This window comes from Delphinus delphis, chromosome X (genome assembly GCF_949987515.2).
Source record: "Delphinus delphis chromosome X, mDelDel1.2, whole genome shotgun sequence".
Lineage (NCBI taxonomy): Eukaryota > Metazoa > Chordata > Mammalia > Artiodactyla > Delphinidae > Delphinus > Delphinus delphis.
The window spans coordinates 66,762,811-66,778,094 of NC_082704.1; the positions used below are offsets into that span (position 1 = coordinate 66,762,811).

At 39.2% G+C, this 15,284-nt stretch overlaps 1 protein-coding gene across 3 annotated transcripts in view; it reads left to right on the forward strand.

Moving 5' to 3' along the window:
* The first annotated feature begins 3,751 nt into the window (after positions 1-3,751).
* Positions 3,752-15,284, forward strand: part of PHKA1 (phosphorylase kinase regulatory subunit alpha 1) — a 131,135-nt gene continuing 119,602 nt past the window's right edge. For all 3 annotated transcript variants that reach the window (XM_060002654.1, XM_060002655.1, XM_060002656.1), the window contains exons 1-4: positions 3,752-4,211; positions 4,948-5,106; positions 11,441-11,488; positions 13,508-13,676. In XM_060002654.1, coding sequence (XP_059858637.1) covers positions 4,134-4,211; positions 4,948-5,106; positions 11,441-11,488; positions 13,508-13,676 — 454 coding nt within the window. In that variant the 5' untranslated portion in view covers positions 3,752-4,133. The remainder of the gene's footprint in view (positions 4,212-4,947; positions 5,107-11,440; positions 11,489-13,507; positions 13,677-15,284) is intronic.

Consider the following 15,284-nt stretch of genomic DNA (forward strand, 5'->3'; position numbering starts at 1 on the left):
TCCCTATGTGTCTCCTTTTCTTAGAAGGACACGTATCGCTGGATTTAGGGCTCAGTAGGAAAATCCAGCATGATCTCATCTCCAGATCCTTAATTACATCTGCACAGGCCCTGTTCCCAAATAAGGTCTCATTCACAAGTTCTGGGTAAACATATCTTTTGTTGGGCCAACATGCAACCTACTACATAGGCCTTCTAAAATAAGACAAAAAGGAAGACTCATAAATTTGACTTCATTAAAAACTATATGAATGAAAAGACACCATAAATAATGTTAATAGAAAACCACTTATGGGAAAACGTTCATTATCTCTTTTGGATTTCTTTTTTTTTTTAAGTTAAATTACAGATTATGTAGTTTTTTTAAAAATCCTATAAATCAATAAGAAAAACAGTCCAATAGAGAAATGACTAAGTATATAAAGTTGTTACCCAGAAGAAATAAAATAAAATAAACAAATATTACATAAATTAAATAAGATAAACATAAAAAGATGCTCAATGACATTAGTATTCAGATAAATTAGGCTTAAGGTAAGATACCATTTTTGTACCCATCAGATTGCTCAAAATTAAGGTTTAATAATATCATGTATTGGTAAGGATGGGGAAAATGGAGACTTTCATATACTACTGGTTGGTGCAGATAATTTAAATGTGTTTTTGGATATATCAAAAATTTAAATGCATATTTCCAAAACACCTGTTTGCATTCACAAGCAGACATACATGTATGTTCACTGAAGTATTTTCAAGAGTTCTAACCTGGAAACAAAGTGAATGTTCATCAACAGAGGAATGCCTACATAAACCACAGTATATGAAGTAGATCTCTATGTAATAACATGACTAGATCTTCATGACATAATTTTGGATGAATAAGGCACTCTGCACAACAGTAGGTACAGCATAATATTGTTTGCATTAAAAGAATACGCAGAAAACAACAATATTTTATATGTATTGCTGTGTGTGTGTGTGTGTGTGTGTGTGTGTGTGTAAATTCATAGGGAAAAATCTGGAAGGATACAAACCAATCCTGTAACAGTGGTTACCTTTGGGGAGGGAGATAAAGGAGACTGTGATTATGGGTGACAGACATGGGGAACTTTAACCTTATCTATAATATTTAAATTATTTTCATAAAGAATGTGTTTATATATTACTTATACAATTTTTAAAAAATTTAAAGAGAGTGAATGGGAAACAACAGAAAGGAGACAGTGTGTGAACTCTTTTTTCAAGAAATGTAATAATAAAAGATTTATTATTAATAGTGAGAGAATAGCTAAGCAAACTGGAACATCTCCTAGAAGGAAGATTAATGTAGACATTAACATAAAATGCAAAACCATGGAAAACATTTATAAAATGTGAAGTTTAAAAAATTTTGGATTTTTGAAAATTAGTATGATTAAAACTTCCAGGTAATATAAGGGAGCAACAATAAAATATTCCCAGGAACTTGGAAATAAAATGTTATTCAAGAGTTAAACTATAAAATTAATGTATGGTGAATCAAATGGAAAAATCACCTTCAAGAAATATAATGGCTTCCAGACAAGCAAGATTTGACTATAATTTGGGTGGATAGTTTTGACATATCTAAAGCAAGAATGTGTCAGTGAACCATGGAAGCGTAGAAAAAGGAGACAGTGAAGTCCACATAGAGCAGACTTGTTAGTTACTTAATCTTAGGGCGCCTTAGCTTCTCCATCTCTAAAGCGTGGTTAATCATAGTATTTACTTCATAGGGTTATCGTATAAAACAAAATAGCACTTGGTAAGGACGGAGGCTTACACATTATTAAAGGAAGGGAATGTGGTGGTCAGGCCACTATACTCCAATATAAAATAAACTGTTACTGTTCTATTTCTCATCAACAACCAGCATCCTGGTTTTCACACATCAGTCTCTCACGAGTTAATCAGTATGAGTCAGCCTCCTGAGACTGACCAGTTCAGGGACACTGAGGAGATCAAGTTTCTGAGATGGAAAGGTCCAGCCTGGACTGAGGTTGAAAGCACCAAGGTAATGCCATCCAACAAGGCATCTTGGTAGCCAGCCAGTTAACCTTCCTTGGTGACACACTACCTTTGGCTTTTCTAATCTATTCATACTTCTGAATAACTTGCCAGGGAAGGTGGTCTATGCAGAAGGAATAAAAAGACTAGAAAAAATAAGCTAAAATATTAACAAGTGGTTGTTTGTGAGAAGGAATTATGGGTGATTTGCTCTACTTTTCTATACTTTCCAAGTTTTCTTTAGTGAGCATATATTACTTTAATATTTTAAAAACATCTTTAAAGGATGATGAGGTGAAGAAAAAGAGAAGGCAGTAGCTTCAAGGGGCCAAGGGTAGAGTTAGGATCAGAGTAGGAGCAGGCAAGCACTCTTTCTTCCAAAATGAAGTAGCTTTCCCTGGAAAGACTTTTTCTCCCCATGTGTACCTGGGCCTTTAAGTAGCTTGTTATTTGCCAGTCATGGCATTTGCATAACCAGTGAATGCGATGGAAACCATTTGCTTGAGAATTCTAAATGTATCTCTGTATCTAACTATATCGCTGGCTGGCCGTTGAACCCAAAAGTCCCAGATCTGAGTTCTTGAGCATTCCCTCCCTCTTTCTTCATCATCATTACCAAATATTTGCTAGTCACCTCCTAGGTGCCTGACTTTATGCTAATTTAGGCGGGGGTGAGTGTGGGTTGGAACGGAGGGAGCTTACGAGGAGAGACTATACTCCAATATAAAATAAAAATTAAATTGAAAAAAAGATAAACGAAAATGCAAAATCACTGTGGCCTAGGTGAGGTGGCTAGGGAAGGCTTAGAATCACAGATTTTCCGAGTTGGACCTGAAAGGTCAATCGGTCTAGTTCTCTTACCCCGCGATTCAGGGAGCAGGTGGTACTCAAACCTTGACTTGAAAGACGTGCAGGGTTTGGATCGACTGAGATCAAGATGTGGGGGTTGGGGCAGTAAACAAAGGGAGCAAAGGCCCTGGGGCCAGGACACCTAGCGGGGTGTGGTCCGATTACCCTGCGGCCAGTGATCAGCTTTACCTACAGGTTTCCTTTCTAGCTTCCCTTTCTGCCTTTATTTTCAGCTGAGTCTTTGTTGCCTCAGTCTTGTGACCTACGTACGCACGAGGGAGCCTTCCAAAGCCGTTATACAATCTCCTCCAGCTCCTCTCCGGCCAAGGCTGCCCTGAGCACCGCTCCCTCCCAGCCCAGTTCCCGCTTGGGGCACTCGCTTCCTCAAAGCACACCACTGCCCTCCTTCCCAAGCGCGCCGATTCGCCACTTTCTGAGGAATAAAGTATTTACCTTAGGGAGTTGTTTCTTGTTTGGTTTGGATCGGAGTAAGGAGTTGAATCTGAGCTTTGAGTCAAAAGGATAAAATACAATAAAGACCCGGAAATTCCAATTCTTTAGACCTTGAATGCAAACGATCGTTCTTTCCTTTTAGGTTTGAAGTTACCATAAGTTCCTAAAACTAGTCCGGCAGAAGAAACAGCCTCCCTAACATCCTGTGTCCACAGCAAGTGTGGACAACTGAAATAGTCATTTGAGGTGTTTCGAAAATAACCCCCTGATAGCACATTGCCTACGGTGACACATTCTCGTCCCCGGGGCGGGCTGGGTCGCCGGGGGCGGGGCGAGTCCCCAGGCGCCGAGCGCAGCTGCTGGGACACCGGGCGTCAGCCCCGCCTCCGGCTTGCGTCTCGTGGTAGGTGGAGGCGGCCCCGCGGCCTGTGACCTGCAGCTGCCGGCGGCCACGCTGGAGGCTGCGGGCCGCGGTTGTCTTCGGTCTCTGGGAGTGGAGCAGAGGATGCAGGAGGCACCCGCGGAGACCGGACGGACTTAAGAGAGACGGCGAGCGGCGCCGGAGGCACTCCAGCTGGGCTCTAGAGCGCGAGAGGCTCGGGCGCGCGCGGGGCTGTGGTGGCCGCGGAGGCCGCCTTGGCCGGGACAGCCGGCCCCAGGCCCGAGCGGTGGTAGGACTGTGCCCGGGCCTGGTACTCGGGCTTCCCACAGCGAGGGTGGGGCTGCGTTGGAGCCTCCTTTCTTGGAAAATCGTGGGCCCCTGTGGTACTGCGGCCGTCTCTCTGAGGGGATTGGAAACGGAGCGCGATGAGGAGCCGGAGTAACTCGGGGGTCCGGCTTGACGGCTATGCTAGGCTGGTGCATCAGACCATACTGTGCCATCAGGTAAGTGATGGGGTGTCGCTTGTGATCACCGAGGATGCGCAGTGTGATAACCTGGACGGAGACCCTGGGTGAACCTGTGTGTGTGTGTGAGGGGGGTGTATTGCAGGTTCTCCCACCCCCTAGCTGGGGAGGCCGTAAAGGACCCTGAAGAAAGGTGTTGGGCCAGGAACAGAACCAGAGTCAGGCACCATTAGCCACGAGTCCTGAGTCAGAGCTTCTGAGTCCCCCCTCCCAACCCTCCGCGTCCCCCAAACCACTGCTGGGTTCCAGGGGCTGGAGTTGTAAGATGTGTCGAAGCTTGTTTATCGACACCGCCCCCGGCCCGCTCCGCAGGCTTGGGAGTCGTTTCCTTCCCCTCCTCTGAAGGAAAAAGAGGTAGAACTTTTAGCCATCTTAAGACTAGACTGTTGTGAAGATCTGAAGTACCGTGTATATACTCTTCATTATAGTTTTTCTAATCTTTTAATGCTGATTTTTCGTTGGTAGTTCATTCTTTCTAAAACACCTCCTTTCTTTTAAGAATTCCCACATTTCAGACTTGTAAGGCTTCAGCCAGCTCTTTCCCTTTATTCAAGATAGCATTTGCTTGCACTTGGTCAGAAGAGGAGATTTTAAAACTCAGGAGTGGGGACATAGAAGAAAGACCAAAGTCCCTCAGTACCCATTTGATAGATTCTGTTTCCTCATATTAACACCCTATGGTTACCTGCCTGTCCCCTTTTTCTTGTCCTTACAGAATCCAGTGACTGGCTTGCTTCCAGCCAGCTATGATCAGAAAGATGCCTGGGTCCGGGATAATGTGTACAGCATCTTGGCTGTGTGGGGTTTGGGGCTGGCCTATCGGAAGAATGCAGACCGGGATGAGGATAAGGCAAAGGCCTATGAACTGGAGCAGGTACTCAATAAAAATACAAAGAGCTCTGGAACTGGGAGGAGGAGGAAGGAAATGTAGTCCACAGGAGCTAAGACAGATATGTTTTGCCTCTCACTCTTTCTTCACCTTGCTGAAATTGCATTCCATAAAGCTTTCCTGTATTGTACGGAGTTTTTTTTTTTTGCAGTGGAAACATGAAACTTGCTGATTCAGGGGGAGAGGACACAGTCTGTTCTGTTACAGTGGAAAATCCTATCCTCAGATCTTTGCTAAAATTTGTAATCCTTTTTCCAAGTAAATGTATTTTGTAGTCTCCAGCATATTTATTCTAATTGAGAAGAATTTTCGGCGGCAGGTATCTACCATTTTACTTCTTTTTTGAAAATGATAGGTGGTATTTATATGAGGGTAACTGATATAAATTAGCAGACTTTCCCAACTAGACACAAGTAAAAGACATTATTTGTTGATTTTTACCTAGGCCACTGTTTCAGAGTCTGTTGTGTGTCCTCCCCCTGCCCCATACCCACCCTCACCCCTTGGGGCAAAATAAGGTCAGAGTCAACAGATGCCTTTAAGCCAACTTTTAAGGCCCTCCCCTCAGTAAAGAAGTATCCTCTATAGAACTGTTTAGACACAGGATGCTACGTCCTCTTGAATGACCAAGAAATTAATATTCTGGGCTACATGAGACTCTTAATGTTAAGGTACTCTGCCGTCAGTTATAAGGTGTATGTGAATTCTTTTACATTAGTGGAAAAGATTCTCTCCACACCAGCCATTTTCTCAAGTGGTCTCCCTCAGCTTAGGCAATCTGAGCTCCAGTCTTCATCTATAAATCAGAATATTGAGATTTGGTTATTTTTAAGGGCACCAACATATTGTGGGGTTATAGTCCTTGGCAGCAGGAAAGTTTCACTGTGTTGTCCTCTGCAACAGCAGGTGTTTCTTATTCCCTCAAGCCATAATTAAGAGGTACTTAGGTCCACCAGAAAAAAATTGTTGGAGTGTTTGCTCTAGCCCAGGAAGTACAGATCATAACCATTGTGACATACATAACCACTGTGAGAATTTGGAAAATATAGAGGAGTGTTAAAAAAAATCATCTGTAATCTTACTCCCCTCCCTTATCCTATGTCCTACTCTAATGTTTTGCTATTTTGATGTCAGTATTTTGTTTGTCTTGTTTTGGTAGAAATTGATATTGGTGGAACAATACCCAAGATTTTATACCCAGTATGATTTGACAAATTTCTTTTTCAACACTGTTAGAAGAAATCTGTGTCTCCTTGTTGATCAGTCATTCTGCAGAGTTGACATTTTTCCTTATGTGGCCCAGGAAGAAAGAATGTAACAGAGGAAGAGGGGAAAAATGAACAGAAAATTGTTCATTCTAAAATTCTAATGTTTCATTAAATAATTTTTCACACAGCACAAAAATATTTTCCATACCACCTCAGTAATAACCTTGGGATGTCTCAAAAACATTATGGCAATAGGAAACATCTTCAAAAAAACACACATTTCTCTGGGAATTCTAAAATTTCTACCAACTTTCATTATAAATTAAAACAGATTGTATTATTAAGTCTCATTAATTTTCTTCTCAAATTTGACTTAGTTAATTCAGACTAGGGATCAGAGAACCATCTCTGTAAAGGCCAGATTGTAAATACTTTTGGCATTGTGGGTCATGTGTGATCTCTACGCAACTACTCAGGTCTTCTGCTACTATGTAAAAGCAGCCAGAGATGATACATAAATGAATGAGTGTGGTTATGTTCCAGTAAGTTCTTTTTTTTTTTTAATCAGTAAGTTCTATTTACAAAAACACACCGTGAGCTAGATTTGTCCCCACTCTACACGAATGATTCTAAACTCTGGCTGTGCGTTGGAATGATTTGAGAAGCTTTTAACAATTACCCTTACTGGACCTCACCCTAGAACGATTTAGATAAATCTCTGTAAGTGGAGCCCCAGGAGCATCAATATTAAAAAAAAAAAACTGCTCTAGTAATTCTAAAGTGCAGCCAGAGATAATCACTGATCTATGGCTAATAAGTGATCATAGGTGAAATCAAATAGAATAAATTCATAGATTAAATTCCTACCTACTGTGAGCCTTCCATTACTGTGTAGATTTTCCCAAACCATTGACTGTTAATCATTTCTACCCTTCCTTCCAACTCTCAACTAGATTTCTCTCTGAGAAATAATGTCAGAGAACTAAAGAGAATTCTGGATGAAGAGGGGACAAGGGTTTAAGTGACTGTTCTATCCTAGGTTGAGAATAAAAGTATGCACGTACATGTTTTTACAAATGCCCTTTCTCTTAGTCACACAGATAAAAACTCACACCCATAAAAATAAATAGACACACAAATAGAGATAGCTCTTTGGCTGCCCCCAGTTCCACTTCTTCCTCAGTTTTGTTCTCCTTGTGTAGTCTCTCATTTTTTCTCGTGTCTTTAACTACTACCTTTATGAGAATGACTTCCAAAGCTTCATCTTTAACTCTGACCTCACTTCAGTTTCAAACCCAGATTTTTATTTGTCTTCTGATCAGTTGCACCTGAATATCTTGTGGCTCCTCAAAATCAGCAGGTCTGAAACCCCACCTTCCCTACTAAAAACAAACAAAATAGACTACTAAACAACAGCAACTCACCAAATGTCCCTTTTTTTCTTACTGGTGTCCTCATTCTACTAGTCACCTGGGCAACATTACTTAGAACATTTCCCATAGTGTGTTCCATGGAATACTAGATTAACTAAGTTTGGAGCTATGTTAAACAGCAGGTTTCTTACTCTGTAATTTCTCAGAGCTTTTGATGTACTGATGTGCATTTTGAATCTAAGATGGGGGTGGATTTTACAGCCTTCCCAGAATTTCCTGGACTAGTGTTTTATAAAACAGTGTTTGAAAAGTGCTGCCCTTTTGGTGATTTTTGACTTGTCCCTTTTGCCTTTTGATACATGCAGACCAAAGTCTGTTAGTTCTTATAATTTTTCTCGAATCCATCCCCTCCTTTCTATTCCCTTCTGCCTCAACCCTAGTCTAAACCCTGATCACTTAGTGAAAGGGTTTAGACTTTAAGTTAAAACACTTAAATTATGTATTTTCATTCTCAGCAATCTTTTTGTAGTTCTCATTTCCCTACAAGTAAAATCCAAATGTTTTGGATTGGTAGACAAGGCTCTTTAGGGTTTGGTCCTAGGCTGCTTTTTCAATATCATATCATGCTGTTCCCCTGCATTCTACCCCCAGTTCCAACCAGGTTGGTGTCTTCATTACTTCTCTAACAGTACCTTGATAAAAATACCTGACCTTTGTGTAAAGACTTTTCATTGTACTGTATACTTTCCCATAATTACTAGTATTTTATTCCTGTAACACCCTATGAATTAGGTATTATTTTCCCCAATTTACAGGTGAAGGGATTGACAGAAGGAGATGAAGTTGGAATTTGGTGGTGTCATGAATACTACCTGGGTCTTATGACTTCAGATTCAGTCTTTTTGAATATTTCCTCCTCCATGGAAGCCATAGACATTCCCACCTCCAAATCATTTTATGAGCTGTTTCTTCCACCTGTGAAGCCTGCCATCAATCCCACTTTTTCTGTGGTTCCTGACCTCATAGACCTCTCAGTTTCACAGTGATCACTTCTTTCTCAGGACTGCTTTCTTGGAACTTCTAGATTACTTATGGTCTATGCCATTCAACATGTTCAGTTTTTCATTTAGCAAATTTTGTGTAATTGTTATGTGCCAAGCCCTACAATAGGTATAAAAAATAAAATGGGACAAAATGTTTATATTTAAACCTCAACTTTTAATTTTTAAAAATTTTAAGCTTACAGAAAAGTTTTAGGAATAGTAAAATGAACATATTTGCATGTACTCTTTATCTAGATTCACTAGTTGTTAACATTTTGTCATATTTGCATCCTCTCTATAAACATGTTCCCCCCCCAGGCACACAGGTTTTTTGGTAAGCCATTTGAGAGTTACTTGCAGGCATGGAATATATATTTTTAAAAACACAATCTGCTTATTTAGTCCATTGGCTTAAAGGTCTATTTCTGAATCTGGTCTCTGCCCCTTTTTCTTAAGGAGTTCATAGGGTGATAGGGGAGACAGATATATATAAACATAGTTACAGTGCATTAAGACAGATACTGTAGGTACCGTATTTAGGAGATAAGTACAAAGTTTTGTGGGAACACACAGGCAGGAAAGTCTAATTTCCCTTGAACAAGACAAGGAAGGGTTCATAGAGGAGTTGGGTTTTAAAGGATAACCAGGAATTGTTAGGTAGACTGTATTTGTAGTTTAGTGGGTTTTTTTTCATTCTTTCTTTCCTTTTTTTGTAGTTTAGTGTTTTTAAAAAACATATCTGTTCTGTCTCCCTTTTCTTTATGTTTTACAAAGCCTAGTAGAGTGCTTTGCATATGTTAGACGCTCATATGTATCTGATTGTAAATATATCTGGAGAGAGAGACAGGTATTAATACTTACATGGCTATTGTTGTGTATAAATAGTTATATATCCTTATATGGTCAGTTCACAAACACATAGATCCGTATCCTCAAAAAAAAAGATAGATTACAGGAGGGTATCACTTGGTGTGGTTAGAAGCCCTGGTGTATGTATAAACATGTATAATTAATGCCAACTAGTGCACCTGAATCAGGAAATGGGCAGTTTGGGGGAATACAAACTACAGATACTTCCCTTCATTCTTACCTCTCCGTGCTTCCTATTCATTTTATCCTGACTTGGAATTTGGAACTTGAGGACAGAAATGGCTGACAGTGGCCATTCCAAGAGGACAAAAGTGGATGGCAATCAGGACTCCTCCACTGCATCTATAATCTCCCAGGTTTGCTGTTTAAAGAAAATGTAGATGGTAGTAGTAGGGCTGGGTGGTGAAGAGAGTTGAAAGGATGGGATAGAAATCTGTGAGTATGTGGTGACATGTAGAAGAGAATTCAGAATTGAATAAAGTCACCCCATAGAGTAAGAAGGCTGTGTTTAATGCTGTCTGTAACAGTATATTAAAGGATGGTCTCTTTCATTAGGATCAGAGTAATGATAGAGATTTTCTTGTAGGGGTTGCAGTAAGTTTCATTACTTTATAACAAATGCTTCATGCTTTAAAAGGTGACAAGATCATGCACTGCCTGTTTGTTCTGTCGAGAGCACTCTCACTCCCTCTTTATTTCTTCCCTTGATCTGTAAGGGGAGGGGACCATCTGTAGACAGAAATTACTTAAAGAAAGGAAGTCTCCCAAGGAAACACTTTATTTTTCCCTCAGTAAAAGATTTCATAAAGCATTAGAACATAATTTAATAGGTACTTATCCTTGTCCTGCCTACTGCTTGTAGTCCCATTTGAATATTTTGAAGGAATAACAGAATGGTGCAGCTCCCAAGTAGATTAGTTTTCAGAGGTGTCCTGAAGCCACCTCTGAGGCAACATTCCCTGGAGTAACCTGGCTGTATTTCTTCTGGACTGTGAAACAGAAAGCTTAGAGAAATGGAGAAGCTGTTTGGTGCTATATTCTTCCAAAACATATTGCCTACCCATCCCAGTGTTGACGGGCTCTTCTAGTGTCATGTAGTATAACAAGTATACTGTTACTATACTATATTATAATTAAATATACTTATTATATTATTACTGTATGCATTATACTAACTAATATAGTACATTGTTATAACTGATAATCAAAATTTTGGAGTGTTATGATTAGAAAACTACTTAGAAATTGTCAAGTCCTAGCAAGGGAAATAGTGATGACTTGAGACTTAAGTTTGTGGCTTTTTTTTTCAGGGAAAGAGGGTTGAGTTGCACTAACAATTCCCCTTTACAGTTATTCTGAATTGAAGTTCATTTATTCTTTAGGGAAAATGTCCAGATAAATATTTCTGTGGACTCTTGAAGATAAGTCTTGGCTAGTTCAGAAAAAAATAAAAGTGATGATGCTGGCTTTTCTAGGACATAGGATATATTTTAAATATTCTCATAGCTTTATGATTTTTGAGCTGACTTGCCCATTTTTTTCCAGGTGGAATGTCCTCTAATAGGATAGTTGACTTAGTTTTACATAAGCCTGTTGGAGCTTGGATTTTTTTTTTTTAACCTGAAGGAGTCACCAGCTGCAGCTTTTAGTTCCACTTTTAGCTACAGTCTTCTCTTCTGTGTACCTATAAAGTAAATGCCATGTAAATAGGAACCCAGGATAAGGTTACTTGTTCTCAAAAGATCATGTACCAACTGCAGTTGCTGAGTAAGTGTTCCTGCATCTAGTGATGTTTATAACAGCTTGTTTCCATTTATTTCTGCAGAGTGTAGTGAAGCTGATGAGAGGACTGCTGCACTGCATGATCAGACAGGTATGGCATTGTTAACATCACCCTCTCCAATAAAACCACATTGTAATATATATATATATGGCTTATATGTTTTTCAGTTTCACAAATAGTACATACTAATTTTAGAAAATCTGTAGAATTGAGGAGGGAAAGGTCAACCATGATCTCACCACCCAGTTACCACTGAAGTATTACCTTCCAGTCTTTTCCCCCCTCTACAAATGATTTTTTTATATACTTCATCATTACTGTACATGCAATTATGTATATTGAGTAAAGGATGATACAGGTCTATAAGTTCTCCTCTGAAGCCCTTGGGACCAGATAAATTTTATAATTCAGAATTTTTCAGATTTTAAAAGGTAGTGCAGTGCACATACCATATATTATGTTATGCCCTCAGCAAGTCCAGACATCACCCTATCATCAAAAACATTAATCTCTCTATAGGAAAACATGCATTTTTACAATAAGTGGAATAAATAAAAGCTACAAATAGCCCCAAGTCAGTCTGAATCAGGTATTGCCACCAAATGAATTTTGGTACAAAACTTAGGGAGAAAAACCTTTTGGAAGTGTTTTAGATTTTAGGGTTGGAGATAAGGGGCCAAGGACTTATATCTTCTAGCATTAATATGCATTTTCCTGATCTTGAGTGAAGTTGAGCATCCTTTCATGTGTGGGTTGAAAATTTGTATTTCCTCTTCTATTAATTGCCTGTTAGGTCCTTTGCCTCTTTTTCTCTTGGGCTGTCTCTTTCTTGCTTATTTGAGGAGTTACTGTCCATGATGGATATTAATCCTTTGTCACATGTACTACAAATATTTTTTAGCTGTCTCTGGTTTATCTTTTGGGTTTGTTTATGATATTTTTTCCACTCAAACGTGTTTTACTAAAAGAAAAAGTATTTTACTTTTATCCTAGGAGATCTTTACACATGTTGTGCACTTTGACTCAGAATTGATTTTTGAGCCCAAGATTACATTTTATTAGAAGGAGAAATTGAGGCCCAGATTAATAAAATGACCATCCTGAGGCACACAACAAGTCTAAAGTAAAAAGAAATCAACTCTAGACTTCTGAACTTGATCAGTGATCTCTAGTCCGGTAGGAACTATCTCACAGCCATCATTTTTTTTTCCTTCTTTGCTACTTTTTAATTTTTTTGTATTTTAGATATTTGCATTTTCCACCTTACCAAATAGGTTTAAAGTCACTAATTTCTTGAACCATATTTAAAGGTATGATAGTTACTATCATATAGCAGATGCACACATGATCAAATTGAAGTTTCAGGAAATAAGTCTTTCATTTGTCCCTTGCACAGTGTTTCATTTCTGACCTTGGTTTCAGCTTTCTTTCACATCTTTTCTTTGTCATTCCATGGGTCTCTCCCTAGCTCCTTTCATTACTCCTTCAAAATATATCCTCTTCCCTCAAAATTCCTACCTCTGTTTCAGGAACAAATGTATCTTTTTTTTTTTTTTTTTTGTGGTACGCGGGCCTCTCACTGTTGTGGCCTCTCCCGTTGTGGAGCACAGGCTCCGGACGCGCAGGTTAAGCGGCCATGGCTCACGGGCCCAGCCGCTCCACGGCATGTGGGATCTTCCCGGACCGGGGCACAAACCCGTGTCCCCTGCATTGGCAGGCGGACTCTCAACCACTGCGCCACCAGGGAAGCCCAAATGTATCTTTTTTAACAACTCAGTTATCTCTTACTAAGCTGTTGTCACCTCTCCACACCTCAGTTTTTATCTACAAAGTGGGAAAACAACCATCTGAAGAGTGAAAGAGAGGTAATGAATAGGAAATAGCTGGTTTTGATGGATATTATTTTCTAATTAAATTGCTTAAATTGAAAAACAGCAAGAGCAGACTTTCCTAATTGTATAAGTGTAGGGAAAAAGAGGTAAATGCATTTTAAATACTCACAATTGCCTGAAGACCAAATGGAATGATATGTATCAGATTACTACCAAAGTATGGCATATGGGTTGATTTTTCTGCATAGCCTTCTTTTACTGTTTTTGTTTTCTTCAGGTGGATAAAGTAGAATCCTTCAAGTATAGTCAGAGTACCAAGGATAGCCTCCATGCCAAGTACAACACCAAAACCTGTGCCACTGTAGTGGGTGATGATCAGTGGGGACACCTGCAGCTGGATGCTACCTCTCTGTACCTGCTCTTCCTAGCGCAAATGACTGCCTCAGGTCAGTACAAGGACAGAAGTACTGGGAATGACTGCAGTGTGGAGCACTTGTCCTGGCACACGTGGCTTCTCCAAAGGTGTTGGCCAGCAAACAACATAGCTGTTTACATTACTTAAAGATACACATTGGAAACATAATATTTTGCAAATTTTATACAGAGAAACAACTCGCTAAGGTAGTTAGTGTTCTTTTACGTTGAGAAACAAGTCTGGAGTACTAAGTAATATATATTTTTAATTGAGAACTGAGAAATCTGGGGTAGATTTTCTTTAGACAGGTATTTTTATCTTTTATTAATCCTCAGATGCTATAACATGGGAAAGAAGGACTATTGCTTATTCCCATACTGTGCACTGACAAGCCTATAGTTAGTGTCAACATCACCTGCTTTGTACTGCTCTTTATGAGTATATTATAAACAAGGCATCTGTTTACAGGCATCTAAATTATATTAAGGGAATTAACTTAGGAATCAGAATTCAGTGTTTTTTATTATTGAATAACACACCCTTTTCAGATGGTTTTGTTAATTGCTTTAGATGTTTTACCTGAAAAGGAAATTATGAGAACCAGCGTAATTCCCTTTTATTTCTCCTAAATTGGGGAGGACTATGAATCTGATTACATTCAGTTTATAAATTAAACAGGACTTTGCCAGATCTTCCTGAATAGATACCTATACTTCTCACAATACCACATTTTTGACATTTCAATTTCTTTATCTTTCTATCTAATTACAGAGCTCCTTGGTACTAAAGGCATTCAGGGTCAGAATACTCTTCTCCTTTTCTTGCAGAAATAAATACTTGGTGATAAAGCCTCCCTTTTTTTCTTTCCTCTAGAACAACGCACATCTCAGAGGCTGAATAACCTTTTCTTAAAATTATAATGTCTATTCACATACTTCTTTCTTTTGGAGGAGAGATTCCTCCCTGAATAAATATATTTTTTAGGTTTTATTTGTTTAAATAGAATGGCAACTATAACTCCGTTTCTAATATTCTTCTAATACCAACTCTAGAGTGCTTTTCTACAAAGCAGTGTGTAAATATCCCTTGTGGTTTTTCATTTTGAGCCCAGAAGGGAAGCCGAAATATACTAAGGAGGCTTATAAGAGACATATTCATTCAACAAAAGTTTGTTGATTCCTGACTTAACATTTGATTTTCAACCCCATGAGCTGACTTTGATAGGTACTTGGAATAGGGTTGATATTTGATCAGGCCTTTGAGGAATAAGTTAGAATAAGTAGAAATTCACAAGTCAGAAAAGGGAAGGGAATAGCGTGACTATAGCACAGAAGTTTGAAAGATACTGGCCACCAAGGTAAGGCTAGGTGTCTTCTATGGTTAGAGTGCAAGATATTCAATAGGTCTGGAAAAATGGCAAAAGATGGAGCTGGAAAGTTGGGACTAACTGTTTAAGGGCTTGTGTACCATGCTAAGTAGTTTGGAGTTTAGTCTATAGTCAGTAGAGAGCCACTCAAGATAAATAATCAAGAAAGTTTCAAATGATTCACTCCAATAGCAGGAGGATAGATTGGATGGGGGAGTTAAAAGTTTAGTAAAATACTTTAGGCAAGAAATGATGCAGAACTTATGTAAGGTG